The sequence below is a fragment of the Myodes glareolus genome, chromosome 13, assembly GCF_982192425.1.
Source record: "Myodes glareolus chromosome 13, mMyoGla1.1, whole genome shotgun sequence".
Lineage (NCBI taxonomy): Eukaryota > Metazoa > Chordata > Mammalia > Rodentia > Cricetidae > Myodes > Myodes glareolus.
Window position 1 is genome coordinate 27152181 of NC_142038.1, and position 22165 is coordinate 27174345.

The 22165-nt window shown below is 51.6% G+C and overlaps 1 protein-coding gene across 2 annotated transcripts in view; it reads right to left on the reverse strand.

Annotated features, from left to right (window-relative positions):
* Positions 1 to 1971: 1971 nt before the first annotated feature.
* The window catches only part of Pdgfrb (platelet derived growth factor receptor beta), a 39084-nt gene continuing 18890 nt past the window's right edge, over positions 1972 to 22165 (reverse strand). Inside the window, exons 5-23 of one of the 2 annotated variants that reach the window (XM_048419254.3) lie at positions 21501 to 21628; positions 21246 to 21420; positions 20527 to 20719; positions 19867 to 19982; positions 18517 to 18640; positions 17426 to 17637; positions 14744 to 14838; positions 13739 to 13871; positions 13161 to 13265; positions 12756 to 12866; positions 11145 to 11304; positions 9575 to 9735; positions 8400 to 8518; positions 8054 to 8176; positions 7297 to 7408; positions 6653 to 6752; positions 5735 to 5840; positions 4791 to 5023; positions 1972 to 3826 (exon numbers count right to left, since the gene is read on the reverse strand). In XM_048419254.3, the coding sequence (XP_048275211.3) occupies positions 3667 to 3826; positions 4791 to 5023; positions 5735 to 5840; positions 6653 to 6752; positions 7297 to 7408; positions 8054 to 8176; positions 8400 to 8518; positions 9575 to 9735; positions 11145 to 11304; positions 12756 to 12866; positions 13161 to 13265; positions 13739 to 13871; positions 14744 to 14838; positions 17426 to 17637; positions 18517 to 18640; positions 19867 to 19982; positions 20527 to 20719; positions 21246 to 21420; positions 21501 to 21628 (2666 nt within the window). In that variant the 3' untranslated portion in view covers positions 1972 to 3666. Of the gene's footprint in view, positions 3827 to 4790; positions 5024 to 5734; positions 5841 to 6652; positions 6753 to 7296; positions 7409 to 8053; positions 8177 to 8399; positions 8519 to 9574; positions 9736 to 11144; positions 11305 to 12755; positions 12867 to 13160; positions 13266 to 13738; positions 13872 to 14743; positions 14839 to 17425; positions 17641 to 18516; positions 18641 to 19866; positions 19983 to 20526; positions 20720 to 21245; positions 21421 to 21500; positions 21629 to 22165 lie in introns of both variants that reach the window. The other variant, XM_048419253.3, reaches the window with a different exon arrangement.

Here is a 22165-nt window from a genome sequence, read left to right on the forward strand (position 1 = left end):
CCTTAAACGGTGTAACTCTAAGAGCTCAGATCCCTTACACAGCTGCTGCAGGAGCCTTGATGTGTGTTCTTCTGGCGCTCACACGGCTCTTCAAGGGTCTGTCCTTTTGCCTAGTCAATGCACTCTGATTTTGTTGCATTTTGACTTGTGCTGAAACCCTGCTGCTCTCTGGAAGTCAAGAATCCCTTCTGTGTAGAGGCCCCTGGGATCTGATGGGCACTCCTCAAGCTGTGTTTAGCTGGACTCCCCTTGGAAGCTGGTGACACTACAGGTCACTTATCTTCCCCCACCTTCTACCCAGCACTTTTGACTCATTCTTTTAGGGGACACACAGATCCAGAAAGACCTTGAGTCAGGAGATAAGAATTGGGTCCCCAGCTATCAGATATCTGTTTCCTTACCCACCTAAGTTGAGGTGGAAGGCAACCAGATCACAGTTTCTTGTCAGTCTGTCATAGCAACCGCACTGGGAAAGTCGCTTGGAATTCTCATCTCACTTGGACTAAGTAGTGTCCGTGGGGCTGAGATGGGGGCGAGAGGATAACATACAGGCTACAGTCAGCCAGCCTTGGCATACCAGCTGTTGGGTGAATGGCAGCCGAGGCTCTAGCGTGCTTCACTCTCAGTGACCTTGACAGTTCCATATCCTGTCTAGAAACTAAGGTCTGAGGGGTGTCATACACCTCCAGTCCTTAAGAAGTAGTCTGAAATGGGCAGCTGGGGCTCCTGACTTCCAAGACCAGGGCAAGGGCATCTCAGACACAGAAAGTCTCGTCTGAAATGTGAGTTTTTCTCTTTGCAAGGCAGATTGGGGTATTGCTTTATTCCATGCCTACCACAGCCAGGGGAGAAGGGTGTCACCGCCTTGGGGTGTCCTCTAGAGCTAGGAGTCCCGAGAGAGGTAGCAGTGTGTAGCTAGGTTCTCTTGTCAGGTGGTTTTCCCTGCGGTGTCTCAGCTGCCTCTGAGCCAGCAGCTGTCTGTGAGTCAGGGCTATCGCATAGCATAAGTCAACTCTTACTCACCCTGGGAGCCATGGCCCGAAGCTCCAAAATCCAGAGTTGCCCTCCCCTCAGTTCACATCGAGTGAGGGAAGGCCAGACAGACAACAAGGGATGCCTCAGGCTGAAACTTGCTCCCATCTCAAGTGACCCCGCCAAACAGCTGAGGTGGGAGGGTCTGGGAACCCCAGCCTGAGTTGGAACCCTTCCCCCATTGCCTGTCCCAGAAGCTCTAATGTCCCTGGTTCCAAACTGCTGTCAGTGTCCCACAGGCCAGTGTGCTCTAACTGAGATCAGCAGAGTAACCTAAAGCCGGGACCCAGCAGGAACCAGGTTGCTTATCTCATGCCACCGACCCCATAATCTCTGGGATGCTGAAACCACCTGGGTCTGCACCCCTCCGTCCTCAGTCAGCGTGGTTCTTCCCCTCCTGCTGCCCCACTCCACCACACTGCCCCTCAGCACGTCCTCTCTCCCCCACCCCTAATCCTTCCTTTCTTTCTCTTGCTCTCTGGGCCTCCTGGGTATTCGGTCTGAGCTGCTCCTACCTGGGTTCCAGTGAAGACTCTCAAGGACCTAGGATTCGGACTCTGGTAGGACCTCTCCATAAGCTACCCCAGCTCAAATCTGGTTGTGGGCAGCAAGAAGTGGGACAGGGAGGGTGACTCAGCTTAGTGGCCAAAGCCAGAGCACATGGCGAGGCGGCCAGGGTGGAGGGACTTGGGCATCTCTGTAAGCCCATGCTCTCCTTCCAGATACCATGGTCAAAAAAGCCTCGCTTCACACCTGCAGACCCAAGCACAAGGCCTAGGTGGTCACCCAACCACTTCCCGGGATGGGAGGAAATGAAACTCACTTTAAAAAAAAAAAAAAAAAAAAAGGTAACTGTGAGTCGGAGCCAAAGGGATGAACCTGTCTGGAACACTGTCTCCCCAATCCTCGACACATAGACCGAAACCCAAGAGAACAGTCTCTCAGTGAGAAGCACCAAGTTTAATATTACATTTTTTTTCCTTAAAAAAAGTACAGATAGGAAAACTTAACAGCATATAAAATAGCACTTCCGGTGTCTAAATGTGGGTTATTGTGAGTCCTACAAGTACTTGTAAACCTAGGGGATTACATCTTTGGTCGTTGTGAGCTGTGCTCTCCATCTCCCAGCCGCCTCTGCTGCTCCGGGCAGGGAGCTGTCAGCCAGCAACCCAGCATGGGAGGGCCCCCAGAAGGGCTGACTTCCGCTACACTGTCCCATCCCACCCCTCACTCCCCAGGGTCCTCCAGTGTCTATTGGCTCAGGGTGAGTGAGAAGCCAGTGAGGAAACATTCCCGTGTGGTGCTGCCTGAGGCCGGGGACAGCTGCCGGTCGAGATGGCAGCTCCTAGAGCGTCACGCCCACCTCAAGCCCCCCTCTGTCCTCACTCACTCTCCATCACATCTGTCCACACTCCTGGTGACAGTGGCCTGAGGTGACCTGGCTTGCCTTCTCTGACACTCTTGCTGACTCCGGAGTTTACCATGGCATAAGTAGGGTCTCGTGGTCCTTCTGTGTCCTCAGCTGTAGGGGGTTTCCCTAGGACGCTGACTGTTTGGCCAAGTCAAGGCCTGGGCAGTTACACTTGGGGACCTGAAGAAGAGGCTCAGTTCCTGAATCCCCAGATGTGGCGTGTTTCTGGAGTCTTTCCAGAGTTCAGCTGACTCCCAGAGAGGTGGCTTAGGGACTTAACCCCACTTTGCCTGGACAACTGCAAATCCCTGGGACACTCTGGAATTATAGCATTGACAGGGCACTCAGTGTCAATGAGTCCAACTTGTTCATTTTTCAAAGGGGAAAGAACACTGGTACCCAGAGAGAACAAGGCACCCTCCAAGGTCTCACTGCAAGTCCAGTGCAGAGTCAGGGCTCCCAGTGAGGCCCACTTCAGGGAGATACAGCTTACTTCAATGAGGCATATTCCAGGCGTGGGCTAGAGGGCCTGCAGACTCTGGTGGGCAGGTCGGCTGAGAGCGAGAAGGGCCATGCTCCAGGACTGAGGAGGATGAAAGATGTGGGTTCTTCTTGTGGCCAGCTGTGTCCTGAGAGATGCAGGCCAGAGCATCCTGTACTCAGCTCTACCTTCACCCCTAACCATGTTCATTAAGCATGGCTGGCCCCAGACCAGCTTGGGCCTAGGAAGCCTAAGATTGGCACCAGGGCAGGTGGGTTCTGAATGAAATGACCTTGTCCGAGACTGGCCTCTGTTTGACCAGGAGCCAGGCACCAGGTTCTTGCCCAGCTCTTGTGAAGATCGAAGAGGAGTGATCTGTGTGTTGGCTACACAGGAGGAAACGATGAACACATCGCCTCACACCCAGCACTCTCTCCAGGAATTCAGGCTCCATACCTGTCTGAGAGCCAAATCCAATTCTTCCTCTTAACATCTGGGGAAACTGAATCCCTTGGAGGAGCCCTGGCTCAGAGTCTCATGGCCTTCCAGAGGCAGAGGCTCGATCCCCACAGTTCTCTTGCCTCCTAAGCTAAATTGGTCCCTGGACCTTGGGGGCCGCACACCAGGGGCCTTCTTCAAGCAGCTGGTGGCAGTGCAACAGCTTGGTGGCCAGGCCAGGCCAGGAGGGTTGGGTGCTGGGAGGCATACGGGAGTTTTGGACAGGGTGGGGTGGGTCCAGTCCCTACAGGAAGCTGTCCTCTGCTTCGGCCAGGGGTTCCTGGCAGCCCGAACCCTGTGGCTGCTCTGGGTCTGCCTCGGGCTCTGCCTGTGGCTCTTCTTGGAGCTCCAGGGGACTGTCACAGGAGATGGTCGAGGAAGTGTTGACTTCGTTCAAGGTGGAGCTGGAGGAAGGAAGCAAGTCAGAAAGGAGCTGGGGAGAGCCCAGGGAGATACTAGCAGTATTATCTCAGAGCTTTCTGTGTATTGACTTTCCACACTGAGAGGCCTGCACCACTGGGCAGCACAGCTTTGAGAGTTTATATCATCGCTCCCCAACACACAGTGATGGAGTACAGAAGCCAGAACTTGAGGGCAGGACCACCAAGCTCTCGAGATTCTTTCTCATCCCTCACCTGCCTTCAGGGCCTGCTAAGGCCTACATGTACTGCGAGTTCCTATGGAGAAACGGAGGCTCACAGAGGCAAGGCCTGTCCACATTTCATAATGACAGGCTAGAAATGAAAACCAGCATGTCTCCTTCCACTCTTCCATGGGCTGAATCTTGATTTGGGGAGTCCCCACTCCAGCTTGACATCTGTCTAGGAAGCAATGAGGCTCCCCTACAGCCCACCCCACAATGGAATCACCACAACCCAAGGCAGACCTCGGGTCTCTTCCGCTGCCTGAATTCTAAGCTGAATTTGCGGCACCTCCATCTCCTACAACCAAGTTCTCTGGAGCCCTCTGGACATGGTCTCAAGAGCAGCCATGACCCACACTAGCAGCTAGGAAATGTTAAATGTTTCCTCTCTGTGCTCAGGACTAACACAGCACCTGAGAAGAGTCAGCTGGGTACACCTTTCAAAGGAAGAGCTATCTTGCAAATGGGTTCTTGAATATCTTATTTCGTTCTAGAATGCCCTTCCCACCTGCAGCTTCAAGGGCTGAATAAAGTCCAGCCTCTGCTGGCTACTGGGCAGGAGTTAGTCCTTACTCTAGCTAGCTGCCAGTTTTTCCGTGGCGAGTGTAATAAGTGTGCATGCATGCTCACACACACACACACACACACACACACACACACACACACACACACACACGCACGCACTATCTGCATGATGTCTGGGAACAAAGGGTTAGGGTAGCTACCTGGCAAGGCTGGGGGAACCTTCCAGGAGGCCCTCATCAGCAGCATCAGGCTTGGGGTCAGGCAAGGGGATGATGTAGTCATTGTCACCCTCGTTGGGCTGCACAGCGGTGTAGAGGACAGAGCTGGTGTCCAGGGGAGATCGGAGGCCGTGGAATCCTGGCAAGCGGGCTTGAGACCTCAGGATGGCTGGGTGGTCGCTTCTCAGAAACTCCTCATCGACCTGCTGGTACTTCTGCTCCACAGGGACAGGGAGAGAAGGAAAAAGCTGGGTGAGAGACAGGCAACGTCCTAGAGACCCTCTCCCCCGGCTGGTACACAGAGAAAGGGTTCTGCTCAAAGCCACACCAGTGAGCTGCCTTCCTGCCTGGTATCCCAAGACAAGGCACATGCTCAGAGTCCTAGGGAGGGCGGGTAGTCAGGCAGCACCATGACCCTGGCTCCTACCCTACTTCAGAGTAACTGATATGGACTCTTATCCTGTTGTAGTCTCCCATAGTCATCTGTTGGGGCTGGGAGGTCAGTGCTCCTTGCTATGAAATAGTGGTGAGTCCGTTCTGCCTTGATCTCCCCAGATGGGAAGAAGTAAGAAGCTCCACTGGCCTCGTATAAACCTGGGACAAGATTTAAGTGGTTGGTGCGAGAGCTCGGGAGAGCCTAGGGTTGCTCACACTTCAGAAGGGGGCCCCAGGGTTGTCATGGTGCACAGGTTTGACAGGGTTTCTCAACCGACTGCACCGCCCTGGCTCAAATTCATCAGTTTCTACATCTTGGTTTTACTAAAATAAATTCCTAACTCTGGCATGACTCTTTCTAGTACCAGCTAGGAAACTGAGGCCCACTGTGTGTGAAGAATATTTCCTCCCAAATACCAGCGCATCACCCCAAGCCCAGCGCACAGGGTTGGGACCAGGACTCTGTCTCCCAGCCCGCCTTGTCTCCATACCTTTTTATAACCCTCGCCCAGCAGCCTCTCCAGGAGCAGCACCAGCTGGGAGAAGGGGGGTCGAGTCTCAAACTTCTCTTCCCAGCACTTCTGCATGATCTCATAGCTAGGGGAGGCAAAGACAGGGTCAGAGTCTCTGCCTTAGAGGCAGGGCCATGCAGTAGGGTTCAGAGCAAGGTGAAGGCAGAAGATGCTGGGAAGGAGCAGCATCATTGTTAACACCATCATTGCTTCTCACCGATCCCTTGGGACGTCTTCCCAGCTTCCCTCACCCATGTGATTCTGTGTGGTCCAAGACCCCACGGTGAGCACGTGACCCAAATTCGGCTAATAGGAATTTTCATCTTCCCAGCTAAGGCCTGGATCTGATGTCATGTGACCAAACTGAGCCCTTAAAGTTCAGCTCTGGGTCAGGCTGGAGAGATGGCTCAATGGTTAAGAGTACTTGTTGTTAAAAAAAAAAAAAAAAGGTACTTGTTGTTCTTACAGAGTAGCTGGGTTCAATTCCCAGCACATGCTGGCTCACAGCCATCTGTAACTCAAGTCCCAGAGGATCTGACACCGTCTTCTGATCTCTGAGGGCATCAGACATGGATGCAATGCACACACAGGCATGCAGACAAAACACTCATACACTTAAATTTTTAAAAAAAAAAAATGGTCAGCTTTGGGTCTTTTGCTGGAGCAAGGCAAGCAGTAAGATGTTAGGGCAGTACTAACGGCAGCCACATGAACAGGACAGGCTTGAATTTGAAATCAGCCTTGAGAAAGTGGAGACCTGGGCTGGGAGAGAACTTTCTGGTGGCGTCATTTTGAACAGCTTGATCCAGTTCTAACAGGATTTGTCTAGCCTCTGAGCTGGAGATGCACACCCCCTGAACCCTCAAATTCCTCCCAAGTGCACAAGGTTCCACTCACATCTCGTCAGAGGCATGAGCAGGCTGGGCCATGCGGTAGCCCCTCTTGATGGCATTGTAGAACTGGTCATTCATAGGCAGCTCTGGATAAGGGGTGCCACCTGTCATGGAACAGAGACAGGAACATTAGTGTCTCAGCATGTGGGAAGTGGCAGGGTGTCCTCTCAGGCACACTGTCCTGGCATAGACGAGAGCACAATTCCCTTGGCATTGGAGACAGAGATGGAACTAGAGAAGCCATAGATACCCAAGCAGGATCTGTGTCTGTGCTTGCTTTGTTTGTCAAAGATGGAGTCTCTGTGTAGCCCAAGCTGGCCTAAAACGTTCCATCTTCTTGACTTCCAAGTATCGGGATTACAGATGTACACCGTTATAGCTGGCTTCAAGCATGCCTTTAGATATGTCTAACTCCTTTGATGCTTGAATGGGAAGATACTGACCCAGGATAGGCAAAGAACTTGCCAAAGCCATACAAGCGAAAGAGAGGCACAGCCTGGCCTTGCTCCTGAGTCCCTGCTCATGTTCCAGTGTCTGCCCCACAGTCCCCTGCTTCTGGCCTGAGGAGCAGTCAGGAGGGAGGTGGGAGCAGGAGGGTAGCTAGCTGCTCTGGTGTATAGCTTGGGGCCATGGGAAGAAGTGGCTCACCCAGCGTGAAGATCTCCCACAGCAGGATCCCGAAAGACCACACATCACTCAGCGTGGTGTAGAGGCTGTTGAAGATGCTCTCTGGGGCCATCCACTTTAGAGGCAGGAAGGTCTGCAAGGGCAAGGCAGGTGCTGAGCGGCTGAAGGGTCCTCATGGCCAGTCTCTCAGCCCCACCTCACCTGGGAAGGAGGAGGCCCAGCATCTCCCACACCAATTCCATTTCACTCCACTCCAAGGCTCTAAGCCCATTCCTGGCCAGAGTACTGCGAAGCTGTTTCCTAACTGACTAGCTAAAGACATGGCAGCCTGTGTTCCTGGGGGAAGCCTCTAGGGTGTGCTGTGCATAAAAGTGAGCAGTCGTGGTCATGGCCAGGAGTTCTCTTTGGTCTCTGGGGTCTGCAGCCCTTCTACCCCTGGGCTTCACGACTTAACCTATCTTATCACATCTTCTGGGCTCTTCCTCTGCTCCTCTACCTTACATCTCGTAAAAAGGGGTGTCTATACCTCCTTCCCATTAACCCCAAGCCCACTGTGGCTGGTTCCATGGTCCTGACCCTCTCGCAGTCTCTCTCCACTGTGCACAAAGCTAGGCCCCTTGTCCTGTCCCTGCTCATAGCTAGGCAGCATTGACAATTCTGCTGGTAGGATAAGCTACCAGTGGCCCCATACTGAGCTGAGGCCACATAAATCAGGAGACAACCATGTCTAGGGTGAGAGGCACCTGGGGCCAACCCCACGGATGATGAAGGCACTCACACTGCCTTTGGAGATGTAGTTTGAGTCGCGCATGATGTCTCGAGCCAGGCCAAAGTCACAGATCTTGACCAGCTTCCCTTCGCAGATAAGCACATTCCGGGCCGCCAGGTCTCGATGAACACACTGGGCAGGGAAAAGGGAAGTTGAAACTAAGGGGCAACTGTGGGAGAAGATCCTCTGGGACAGAGATTTAGGAGAAATCCATGCCTGCCTGGGTGTGAGGTTTCTCAATGTCCTGCCCACCAGAGGGTTGGGAGCTATCTCACCCATAAATGTGGGAGAGTCTAGATGGCTAGATGACCCCCTCTCCTCATAATTCTGCCTTCCCCATCAGGACCACACTTACGTTCTTAGATGCCAAGAACTCCATGCCATTGGCCACCTGGTAGCTGAAGCCCACGAGGTCTGTGTAACTAAGCACCGGTGACTCATTGATCAAGGTGGCCCGATATGTCCTTTCAGGGGCTAGAGAGCACAGAGGATTATGGGTTACTTTGTGGACACCACGGGTCTAGAAGACTCCTATCTTTAGGCTTGTAGGTGGCTGAGACTTCAATACAAATGGCTACTAATTTTCTAAGTGTTCCCTTAGAAGAATGAGTTTTGTTTTTGTTTGTTTGTTTGGTTGGTTTTTGGTTTTTTTTTTTGAGATAGGGTTTCACTGTAGCTTTGAAGAGTAGCTTGTATGAGTCCTGGCCTTCAGCTGCTCTTCCCTCCTAGAACCTTCTAATTAAAGTCACTAGAAGCTGTGCCTGGTTTAGAGGATCAGAGGATGGGATTATCACCTGTTGGCCATGGACTGCAGTGTATTTAAGCCTACATGGTGTTAATAAAAGGGGCTTTCTGAACCAGCGTTTGGTAGGTCCATGTGTCGGTCTGTCTCTGCGTGTGTCGGTTTGTCTCTGCGTGTGTATTTTCAACCTCCAGCCCCTTGCCCGGAGCTCGCGAACTGGGTTCTAGCACACAGAGTGCAGACATGGGGGCGCAGTGCGCGGCACTTGTAGACTAGGCTAGCCTCGAACTCATAGAGATCTGCCTGCTTCTGCCTCCTGAGTGCTGGGATTAAAGGTGTGTGCCACCACTGCCTGGCGAGAACGAGTTCTTAAGTGTCTAACCTGAACCTCTTCTGCTTCCACTGTCCTCACTGACAAGAAAAGCCCTAGTCCCGAAACCACGAGCTAAGGCTTGCCTGCCTTTTTCTCAGGACATTAGATGATCATGTGGCCAACCCAGAGCTCATCTGTCTTCCTCCAGGCCCTAGAAGGCCAGCTTCACCCGGCTCGCTCTCCCCTTCTTGCCAGCAGTGTGCATGCTTCTGGAATCAGTTACAGGACTCGGGCCAGGGCTCCACTGCACAGCAGCACTGGGCAGTCACCTGGCCTCAGTTTCCACATGCATGAAATGAGCTATCTTCTTTCCAGGGTTGCCACAAGACTGAGTACATGAAGGGCTTCGAAAGGAAAGCATCACCGTGCACGTGGGATGAGCCTGCACATGTGTGACAGCGCCGCATCCACTTACCAGAAGGGACATAGTTGTCATAAGGGGCCATGTAGTTGGAGGACTCGATGTCTGCATATTTGATGTCTCCTTTCATGTCCAGCATAGGCACGTAGTCTACAGATTCGTCCTTGCTCATGTCCATGTAGCCACCATCGCTGTCCCCAGTCAGGGACAAGTGGCTGTAGGTGAGAGGAAGGAGTCAGGAGAAGCCATGAATTTCTCTTCCCTCCTGCTCCTGGCCCTTGCTCAGCCTGAGCCCATGCGGCCTTGTCATCTGTAGATCTCCTCAGCCACTGGACCCACTGTCCTATGGTCTGCCACAATACACATGACTGAATCAACCCTTTCAACTAATCTGTGTGGCCCTGAACTGGACCCTGGGGCTGCCGGGATGATAGGAGACCCAGCATGTGTTCCAGGGGCCCTGAGTTCAATTCCCAGCAACCACACGGTGGCACACAACCATGTAATGACATCTGGCGCCCTCTTGAGGAAGAGACCTGGTCAGTCGTCATCATCAACTTGGACCATGAAATCCAATATGGACAAGTTCAACAGAACCCATGCATGCCTCAGCATTGCCAGGGCATAAATTTCAAATTTCGATTTCATGTGTTCTCAGAGTTCACACCCGGGAGAGATTACAGCAGCCAGGAAAAGGGTCATACATGGATGGGTCTGCAGAGTGGTTCCTTTCTGGGCCTTTCCAGCACCTGTCCATGCCTACAGACCAGCGAGGTGCATAGTCTAGGGTGGCAACAAGGCCTCGCTTGGACCTCTCAGGTACAGCCTCAGTTCCCCAGGGAATAGTGGAACCAAACACGCATAAGCAGGAACATGTCACAGTGTTAGGACGGGGTGCATTTTTATATCCTTGAGTACACTTTTGCAAAGTTATTCTCTTTGTTTTTTAACAAACAACAACAACCAAACAAAGTAAGCGGGGCTGAAAATATGGCTCAGCAGTTAAGAGCACTGACTGCTCTTCCAGAGGACCAAGGTTCAGTTCCCAGCACCCACATGGCAGCTCACAGCTGTCTGTAATTCCAGAATCCAATACCCCCACACAGATATACATACAGGCAAAACACCAATAAAATAAAAACAAATAAATTAAAAAACAAAAAAATAAACAGATGAAAAACAAAATAAGAAATGTTCTTTATGAAATAATCAGAAAAAAAAAGAGTTGAGTTGCCTGTAGGGGACTGGGGAGGCTGGCATGTGGAGGGTGGGGAGCTAAGACCCAGAGCCTAGTATGTAGAGCATCTTAGAACCTGGTTCTCAGTTTATCACTGCCTCTTCCCCTATGTGGCTAAGGAAAGTAAAAAGGACACCCATGCCACAAGAATAGCATGTGGGTTCAAGAAGTCACATCTTCAGAAGGTTTAGGATGGAGCCTGCCTCGCTGAGATGACACAGAATGACAGCCGATCCCCCTCTCCCTCCCATCATCATTGTCTGTCTGGTTACAGCCTTGTCTCCGGGAAGTGGCTCTGCCCCGACGCTCACACCGTCATCTTTGTGCTTCTGAACACCAGTGCCCATATGCTTGGCAGGTACTCACTCGGGGCTCCCTCCCTCATACCTGGGTAGGGAGAGCCCCACTGGCAGGGCATTGCTGTAGAGCTCAGCACTGGGTGGGCGTGGCTTGTTGGAATGGCGCTGCAAGAAGGTATGCTTGTTGCGGTGCAGGTAGTCCACCAGGTCACCGTAGCGGCAGTATTCGGTGATGAGGTAGATGGGCCCTGCAGAAGGACAGGCTCAGGGACGGACTCTGGGAGAGGCCTCATTCTTTCCAGCGTGGCCACAAGGCCAATCAAGAGTCTTGGGTGTGGAGACACAGATGGCAAAGAGGGCTGGCACCTTGCAAGCCTGAATCCTCTCTCTGCCCTCTGTGACTGTAAGCTATTAGTCTCCCAGGGCCTTCTTCTGCCCATCTAGCCAGGGGCTAACAACACCCACCCTTGGGGTTGACATGAAGACCCCTGAGATGATGTCTTTGAGGGCTCGGCACGGGGCAAGCCTATGACATCAGTTACTATTGCTCTTTTCAGACTCTTGGATTCTGACCTACAAAAAGTAGGTAAACGTCTCTGTCAGCACAATTTACCAGTCACACTTAAGTTCAATGCACCGAAAGCCACCCAAAAGATGAAGACACTTTTGAAATATGTTCAGGACAGGCACGGACAACGGTCTGTGTGCAATGTACTTCTGTATTTAGACTGATTACACAATACTGAGGAAAATCCCAGATCTCACAACAGGCAGCTGCAAATGGCAACAACTTCACTATTATTACTCTGTCCACAGCCCAAAGGTCCCCAAACCCTCAAGTAAACACAGTTGGCCAGAGTGACTTTCAACACCCATGTGAACAAAAGCCAGCTCCTGGTGAGCTCGCTGATGAGCTCCGCTGTCTCCAAGGTGTAGAAGCTGTTACTTTCTCACGGTTTCCAAAAAGTAGTGTGAAAATACAAAAACGGAGATTGGAGAGATGGGCAGCAGTTAGGAGCCTTGTTAAGAGCTCTACAGAGGACCCTGGTTCCATACCCCGCACCTACATGATGGCTCACAACCATCCATAACTCCAGCTCCAGAGGATCTGATGCCCTCTTCTGGCCACCTCAGGCACCAGCACACACATAGTGCACAGACATACCAGCAAACATGTACTCACATAAAACTTAAGAATCTGAAGAAAATAATGGTCTGGAGAGACTTGGGTTTGGAAGCTGCTGGAACTAGTGGCCCGAAGAATCTCTCTGCCCTGAAGATATGGTGATTCTGAGTTTCTAAAACCAACCCCAGAGGCTGGAGAGATGGCTCAGTGGTTAAGAGCACTGGCTGCTTTTCCAGAGGTCCTGGGTTCAATTTCTAGCAACCACATGGTGGCTCACAGCCATCTAGAATGAGATCTAGTGCTCTTATTTGGCATGTAAGCATACATGACAGCAGAACACTGTATGCATAATAAATAAATAAATTTTTTTTTTAAAAGCAAAAACTGAACTCATCTGGGAAGTAAAAGTAAACGTCACTATTATCACTGTATCAGCAGCCCAATGGGTAACCAATTGGCATGCTGGGTAGAAGGTGTGTGGACACTCCTGCAAGGGTGTCCTGTCGGTGGTTGACTGAGTGAGAACAGGGAAGAGAGGAGCCTTAGAGTCCCCCCGGGGTATGGCTTGAGTACCTCCTTTGGTACAGGCTCCCAGCAGGTTGACCACATTCAGGTGGGGTCCGAGGTGACTCATGATCTTCAGCTCTGACATGAGGGCTTGCTTCTCACTGCTTCGGGCTGTAGCTGAGGAGGAAAAGGGACTCAGTCTGAGTGGGCCACTAAGGCAGTGTAGCCTCCTCTGTTCCACTCTGTAGGACTAGTGTCCTAGGATGGTGAGGACCTCAGTGGAGCAGGAAGAAGGTGGAAGGAGGGGAGAGAAGAAAGAGGAATCCAAAGAGGACACAGTGAGGAGCCTTTCTGTCTCACAAATCCAAGACCAGGGCCCTTCAGAAGAAACCAAATGTACAGAGAAGGGTAAGGCAGAGTGGGACCCTAGGGGTGAGGAAGGGGTGGGCTGGCTCACATTTCAAGACTCACATTTCAGCATCTTGACAGCCACTTTCATGGTGGCGTGTGAATGGCTCAGACCATGAGCCGTGGCCTCCACCACTTGTCCGAAGGCCCCAGAGCCTAGTGTGCGTCCTGGCATGGAAAGAAACTCTCAGCTCCTGGGAACGAGGACCCTTACTCACCTTCCCACTCAGAACGGGGGACGATTCTCTTAGGTCATCCTCCATATCCTTCCAACCGCCTCATTGTGCTCCCTCTCAGGAAGCTTCCCATCCTTTGGGTCTCCTCTAGATCCTGCCTGCTGTCTGCCTCCCCTAGAGCCCCTGGAAGACCTCCTGCCTCCTCAGGAAATCACAGCTCCCCTGCACCCGCCTCAGACTCCCTAGCCTATCTCTGGTACTTCCTCTTTGGCCTGGAGGGGCCCCATATCAATCTCAGGTTCCTAGGGCTTTCATGCTATCAGGGATCATCTTGTCTTCACCATATAAAGAGGATACTGAGAGCCAGAGAAGACAAGATATCAGCTCCAGGCCTCAGCTAGAAGCAACTACGCTGGGAGCATATCTCAGGATCCCCGTTGCCACTGAAAACTTCTTAGGACTGACCGAGTACGAGCTGGTCCCGTGGCAGCTCCCAGGTGGAGTCATAAGGCAACTGTACAGGGTCCACGTAGATGTATTCGTGGCCATCAGAGCTCACAGACTCAATCACCTTCCATCGGATCTCATAGCGTGGTTTCTGCAGGACAAGACCAACAGATGAGCTGGTTGGTCAGAAGGCATCTTTGGCCTTGAGCCTATCAGGTCCAGCCCTTAGATGGCAGATGGGACGGGAGACTTTGAGACCAAGAGAGGGCAGGAACATATTTAAAGGGATACAGCGAGTGACCAGCAAAACCAAGATCTCCATGAATTCAGAAGCAACTGGTACTAAGGGGCCCCTGAAGGTGGAAAGTGTGGCTGAGCCACCCTGAGGACGCTGCCTCTGGAGAGCAGCTGACAGGGTGGCCCTCACTCACAAGAATTGCTTTATCAGCTTCTCCCTGAGCCCCAGTTACTCCTCAGATGGAAAGGGTATGACATAGGACAGATGTCAAATGTGGGGGCCCCTCCTCATGTCAGGTCTGTCTCCATGGGATCTCAAAAGGATGTGGTCTTTGAATGTGGAAATCGTAGATGCTGGAGTCACAGGATTGGAATCTTCTAATGACAGGATGAAGGGCACTAAAGTCCCAGTTCAGAAATTGTAAGCGTTTGGAGCTTACAGAACGGGAAAATGCCAGAACAGAGCATTGAAGCTTTAGATTTGTGGGGTCAGATGGCATTCTAGTGACTCATGGGTAAGAGCTGGAAGAATCATGGGGGCCAGGGTAGTCCACCCACAAAGTGCCATTTGTCCCAGGACTGGATTGAACAGGAAAGACCTAGGCAGAGGAAACAGCAGGAGTCAGCACAGCCCGCTGGGGATGGAGGGAGATGGGGACCCAGTGCTGCTCTGAGTCAGCTGAGCTCCATGCTCGGTCCTTCGTATGTGGCAGGCTGTGTGACACTCAGGGCAGACCGTGAGGAAACAGGGGCGCTACTTTGCACCGACAGGCTAGAGGCGCTTACCTTCTGCCACAGCATGATGAGGATGATGAGCGAGATGACGGTAAGGACCACCAAGGCCAGGATGGCTGAGATCACCACCACTTTGAAAGGCAGGGCTGAAGACAGAGACCAGAGGAGCCATAAGCAAACAGCGGCTGGCGGTTGCTCTCCCCCATCTTGCTGTGGGCATCACAGATCCACTGGACTTGCTCTGCCTAACACAGAAGCCCCTTACTCTCTAGATAGCTGGCCTCGGGACCCTCGCTCTGGCCTCACCTGCAACCCCCAGTGCCCCTCAATGACTCCCCTTCTTAGATCATGGCCAGGCTCAGGCTGGCCTCTGCAGCATCCTGCTAGGCTGTGAAAAGCCTCTTCTGGTTCCTGATCATTCTCTGTGCCTCTCACGGCATGAGGCACCCTGAGGACCAGGTCATGCCTTCCTTTCTTCCAGGCCGATGCCCTGGTGGGTTGACATGCCTGGGTCATAGATTTAAGTGCCATTTCTAACCCAATGGTTGAGGCATTCACTAAGTGACTGCTCGAAAGAGCCAACTCTGAACTTCAGCAGCCTGATGAATCCACACCCTGAAAGGAGTTCGTTCCTTCCAGTTCTTCCTTGGGGACCAGCTGGTGGGTGTGTTAGGGCGGTCATAGAGTGCACTATCCACGGCACTGAGGTGAACACACAGCTCTACCTGGGTCCCTGAGCCCTGAGTCTTCTCTAGCCTAAGGTTTCAGTTTTGTTGATACCTAGTCACCCTGGTTGAACCCTTGTCCTTCCCCACTTAGCAATAGCTGTTGTCTTCTGGGAATTTGTTTCCTCCTCCTAAGTCCCCTTCCTGCCCTCCTCTGTTCCCCAAGGAGCCTTCCTCTGGCTCACTCCACATCCTTTCCTTCTGAGGGTCACGGACTGACATTTTTGTCCTCTCTCCCCAACAGTCTTGCAAAGGGAGCCTGAAGCCTCCAGGGATCCATTAGAGTCATCCTCTGTGTGATAGTACACGGTGTCCTGTCCAGGCGTCACACAGTGACTTTCTTCCTGCCTTTACTCAGGCCTAGAGTGGGTCTACATGTCAGGCTGTGCACACTCTGCTGTGCCCACTTGCTCAGGGATGCATGTGCACATACAAGAGTGTGGGGAAAATAAGAGTATTTTATTTTTATGTATGTGTATATGTGTGCATTTGTATGCCTGAATGCCATGCACATGAATGCTGATGCAGGCCAGAAGAAAGCGTTAAATCCATGGGCACTGGAGCCACGGGTGGTCGTGAGCCCCCTGGCATGGGCGCTGGGAATGGAACCGAGGTCCTTTAGAAAAGCAGCAAGTGCACTTAAGCCCTGAACATCTCTCCAGCCCAATAGGATATTTACAAAGCTCACTCATCTTCTAGGGCAGGTGACAGGGATGTACATAGCCAAACCTGTACAAGGCTGTGGAGCAGGCCGTGTATGTGCATGCGTGCTTGTGTGCGTGCGTGCGTGCATGCATGCATGTGTGTGTGTGAAATGCCTTTTGAAGCTCTGATTTTTCTGACTTCTGTGTCCCGTATCCCCACTCCTTACCACTTCCTTCCCTATTACTTCCCCTGCCTCAGATCCACATACAGCTTGCCTTCCAGACGGTCTGGTTTCCTTGAACTTCTCAGAAACTAATCTACCGCTAAGCTTTTCCACAGGCCTCCTTGCCTGCAACACCAACCCTCCCAGGCTAACACCTAGCCATCTTTCAGCGTTTGATGTAAAGCTTCTTTTTCCTGGGGTACTTCCTCAACCCGACCATTGGCATAGAGCTTCTCTCTCAGGGCTGCTTCCTGAATGTAGTGATTCAGCCCGGGCTGGTTTACTCCCTTGTCGGCCTCCTCTGTACTGGCCCATTGGCCTCAGTGAGTTTGGGTCCCCATAACTTACTGAGTAGGAAATAGGTGAGTGATGAAGCGTGCACACACGTGTGCAGGCAGGGATGAGTGACACACACATCTGGACTCTGGCAAGCACTGTTCATATGTGCAATAACCATGCACATATGTGTACCTGCTGTATACATTGTCTGGAGGTGTATGTCTACAGACTTGTGCTCAATGCTTTTTTCTGTTTTATATGTTGCAATTAGTTGAGTGCAGATAAGCACAATGCCAATTTCACACATGCACAAGATTTGTGCATGCATGGTTTATACACATGTATGGGGATTACACTCCCACATGTACCTGCATAGAGATATTCATTTCATGGATTTACATACAAGTCTTAGATTTGGGCAGGCTTATATACACAGCTTTCAAAAGCATATCCTGCAGCTTTATATACACAGACAGTATTGTGCTTGCTGGAGCACATACTAACATGTGTATTCTCTGGGGATTAAGCATCCTCTGCACAGATTGTATGTGCACATGAAGAGTGTACGCCCAAGTCCCAAGATCAGTCTACTCATGTTTACATCATGCTTACAGCATGTGTCACGCATACCAGTTCATTTCCTATAGATATATCAATGTTTTTCATGTCTGTGCTGTATAGACTTGTGTTTGTGCACCTGTGCCCACATAATATGTTGTGTATGTGCATAGGAACATACACTGGTGGGTTTTGTAATGTTCCTATGGGCTTTCTGAGCATGTTGACTTGACCCAGTTTGGGCATGCAGGATCAAAGAAAGGGTGAAAGGTCATCAGAGCAACCCAAAGCTGGGGCACTCACAATGTGGTACCACGGTGACCTCCTGCGAATCTCTGCCCATCGAGTTCTGCAGCATACAGCGTACTGACAGTGGCTGATCCACGTGACGCAGGCGCAGCGTGCTCACCACCTCATATACCTGTTCTTCCTCCCAGAAAGTCACGTTAGTCTCTAGCTGGTTCTCCTCCTTGGAACCGTTCCCCAAGGGTATGGGTGACAGCTTTCGTGGACACCTGCTAGGAGACACAAGGGCAAGAGCTTTCAGCCTCTCTTAGTTCCCCTCTGCAGATGGAGAAACTGAGGCTCAAAGCAGGCTGTACACTGAGTGGTGGTATTAAGAAGGAAAGCATGCTTCCTTTCTATGATTGCTTGGTTCTTAAGCAGGTTCCTACTGTGTTGTCTAGATGGACCAGCAGGGGGCGCTAGTACTCCAGAACTGAGACTCCTAAATGGCAAAATTCACTTATTTGACCCTCAAGGTTAACCAGTGTATCCGGGTTGGAAGTAAACCCTGAACACTCTCTCTCTCTCTCTCTCTCTCTCTCTCTCTCTCTCTTTCTCTCTACTATTTCTCTCTACTTGGTCAGGGGTATAAAACAACTACTGGATGAGTTAGACACCTCTAGGGACCAGACCCTGAATCTTCCAGGGCAGAGGATGGCTCGGGGTCAAGGGCAGTGTGGTGCACGCCTTTAATCCCAGCACTCGGAAGGCAGAGGCTCTTTTGTGAGTTTGAAGCCAGCCTGGTCTACTACAAGAGCTAGTTCCAGAACAAGCTCCAAAGCTACAGAGAAACCCTGTCTCTAAAACAAACAAACAAATAAAAATTGCTGGTTGTGGTGGCGCATGCCAGTAGGATTTGTGAAGCAGGCAGAGGCAGGAGGATCACGAGTTCAAGGCCAGCCTGGGCTACACATTTTAAAAAAAAGAAAGAAAGAAAGAAAAAGAAAAGGATCTACTTAGGTTATGTACAGTATCTCCAGGAAGGCAGAGGACTGGTCTAGGATGTGGCCTGGACCTCTCAGGAGAAGAGGCTCATCTGAATTACCCTGCACTGGGTCATTCTAGGCAGCTGAGGGTATTCTGGAAGGCTGAGGCTCAGGTATGCTCACCTTTTGAGGTCTCTGCAGGTAGACCAGGTGACGTTTGGCTGAGGCATGCCCCAGCCACGACAGCGGATGGTCTGCTCCCCGTTGGCAGGGTGGCTCTCACTCAGCTCCAGCACACGGACAGGAACTGAACAGTCAGAGAGTACAGGGTCAGGGAGTGGGGTGGTCAGAGCAGACCTCGGGGGAGATGCTCCAGAGTTTCCCCAAGGCAGGGGACTGCAGGGGAAACGGTATACACCAGGAGCCACAGTGTGAAAAGTGACAGGTTCCTCTCGGGGACTTCAAAGGGCAAGGCTCAGAGTTTGTCTCTAACATCAGTCTGAGACTTGCTCTTCCCTTAATAGAGAGAGAACAGGTCCGGAGACCAGGGCCCTGGGCAGCCAGGCTCATGAAGCTAGACTTAGACAGCATTGCTTTGGTTTTTGTCTTTCTTTCTGATTTTATTTTCGTGATTGTTTTATATTTATGTCCTATGGCATTGAATTTATATCTGCAACCAAGATGCTAAATTTTGTCTTTCAAAATAGATTTATTTTTAGAAAGCTAATTGACAAAACATTAAGTCTTTACCCTGTCCTTTCTGTGCGTGAATCCTTCATTTCAGTCGCAATGGAAGCCAAAGCTGTACCAAGCCCACAAACACTCACCCAAGTACCCCCTCCATCCTTCCTTCATTTCTGCTCTGACCTCATGACCCTCCATATATGCCAGAGCCCTCTGTTTGGGTCACACCCACCTTCCCACTATTTCTCAGGCAATGTGACCCATGATCTGGAGTGCCCTTCCCTAAATATCCACTTATCTAATGCCCTCCCTTCCTCAAGTCTTCTCACAAAGGCCGACTCCAGAATGAGGTCAACCCTGATCACCACACTGGAAACTACAACCCTCACCCTCACCACCAGGCTCCTCTGTCTGTCTGTCTGTCTGTCTGTCTGTCTGTCTGTCTCCCTCCTTCCCTGCCCCCTACAGTTACTTCTTCTCTTCTAACCTTCTTCCTTTCCCCCACTAGGATGCAAGCTATAAAATGTAGAACTCTGAACAGACCACCATATTGAAATTACTCACCAAAGTATGAATCGTGTAAGCAAAGTAAAATTGTGGCATTGACTGACAAATTACTCAGATTTGGGAGAACACCAAAATAATCTGATGGTCATATTTTGCTGCTGGGGAAACTGGGGCCCAGAAAGGGGACACACCAGATCAGCTGTCTAGAATGCAGCCTCCTCGGTTCCGGGCCCTTTCCCCAGCCTCTCCCATGGGTGGATGGGCAAAGAAGGAAGGGAAAGGTTTTAATGGGGAGGGAGGGAAAGATGGAGAAGGCAGGAGCGAAAGGGAGGTGATGTTTACCATTGACCTGCAGCTTGAACGAGAGTTGGGCCTCTGCATTCTCGTGGAAGGCCCGCATAGTGTAGTAGCCAGCTTCTGTCACCTTCACACGTACCAAGGTCAGTTCGGACACGTACCTGTGGAGCGGGCCAAGCCAGGGGACTTCAGTCAGAGCTGCAGAAACCCCTACAGCATTCTCACCTTCCTATAGTCTGTCAGGGAAGGGATGTGCTTGCCAAGGCCACGTGGGAGACGGCAGCAGAGTAAGCATTCACACCGAGTCTCCTGAATCCCACCCGCAGGCAGTTCCACTAATCTAAGAGGAAAGTTTGGGGAGGATCAGTGTGTCCCTCTTTCCACAACCCACCCCCTTCAGACGGGCACCGTCTGGTCAATCTGCCCCAGGGATACCCACTTTCCACCCAGTCATTTTGCTTTTGGCTGTCACCTGCTGTCTCTTCTCATCACAAAGGTAACTAAACCTCTAAGCGGCCAAGCCACCAGTGTGTTTCCCCCTCCAGGAGGGGCAGAGCGGCTTACTCTGGTCCTGAGCATCCCTGGCAGCTGGCACGAGCCTAGCACACAGCAGATTCTCAGACAAAAAGTTCGTGGTATCTGAAGGCCCCTGAGCTGCCTGGCAGCTTTGAAAGTTGCAAAACAAGCGGACTTGCTGGTGCTCACCTGGTCTCAGACACGTTGCGGGTGGACAGAACCATCTCACCGGCGCTGGAGTCACCCAAGGTACGGTTGTCCTTGAGCCACAGGACAGTGGGTGGCGGATAAGCCTCAAACACCACCTGCAGTGTCCGGCTCCGGTGCAGCTCAGCAATTTGTACATCACCCAGTGTTCCCAGCAGCCTTACGTAGCCGTTCTCTGTGAAGGTATACAACAGTCAAGGGCGGGTCTTATGGGCGGGGCTATGCCCAGACACCAGTGAGGGTATGGATCCAGCTAGTGGGATGTTCCTGGTGGCCTGTACCAACTAAAGGTCAGAGAAGTACCTCCGAGGGGCAGGGCTTCTTGAAGTAACAGACCAGGAGTTCAAGCTTGAGCTAGAATGGGAGCAGGAATAGAATTTGGTGCTCTTAGTGTTGGGGTCAGCGCTGAGCTTGGAACTGGAGTTGAAGCTTTTCTGTTCTGGCTCTGTATCACATACAGGATACATTGGAACTTCAAACTAGCACAAGGTTGACTTTGGCAATGGGACTACCAAGGCCGGCATCGAGGGGTTGGCAATGAACTAGGAGTCTGGCTAGGTAAGAAGTCTAGGTTGGGCTCAGAGCTAAGTCTGGGGCTGACGCTACATTTTATTTGAAGCTAATGCTGAAATAGACCCAAGCCTGTGCCAGAGTCTGGTCCAGCTCAGGGTGGGGTAGGGGACTGAGCCCCAGGTACCCACCAATCACAGTGATGTTGATGGCCTTCTCATCTCCGTGGTCATTCACGCTCACGGAGACATTGCAAATATAGGTTCCCGAATCACTCAGCTCAGCAGCCGGGATGTGCAGGATGGAGCCAATTCGGGAGGGCACCCCGAAGAGGTAGTCTGTCACTGGCTCCACCAGTCGCCCACTCTGCAAGGACAAGTCCCCAGATGAGAAGCCGGGGCAAGCCGGGACATCTGTCCTGCCTTCCAACCCTGGCCCAGCGGTACCTTCATGCGGGGGTATGTCCACTGAAAGTTGACCACATCGTTGCCCATCACGATGCACTTGATGGTGATGCTCTCCCCCTGGCGGACCAGCGTCTGTGCTGCGCTCACAGAGACATTGATGGATGACACTGGAGTGGGGCGAGGACATTGAATTAGGGCCAAGGAGGTCATCAACAGCCACCAGCACTGAGCTTGGGAATGGGGAGTGGGTGGCTGTTGTGAACGATTCGTTCATGGGTCCTATCAATAGTAATTAAACACTACTATATACAAGCACTATGCTAGACACGGGGGCTAGAGGAGTGAACACCACAGACAGAATCTCTTTCTTCATGGCGCTGACATGGGATGACCATCTCAGAAACCACAATCCTCTAGAAACCCAGAGACATTCACCAAGCACCTACTACATGCTAGCACCTTAACCTCTTATTTTACCTTCCCCTAAATCTGTGTGGAAGGCAATCATAGCCACCCTCATCTTATTGGAGGAGAGGGAATCAGGCTCATGGGGACCACAAGTCTTGTGCAAAATGGTCCAAATGGGAAGTGACCAAGTTGGGATCCAAACCCAGAGGTCTGCAAGCCTGTGCCTTTGTCCCCACCTTATGAAGCCCAGACTGGCTCTTAGTGAACTATGACTGTGGACCAACTTCATCCTTTCT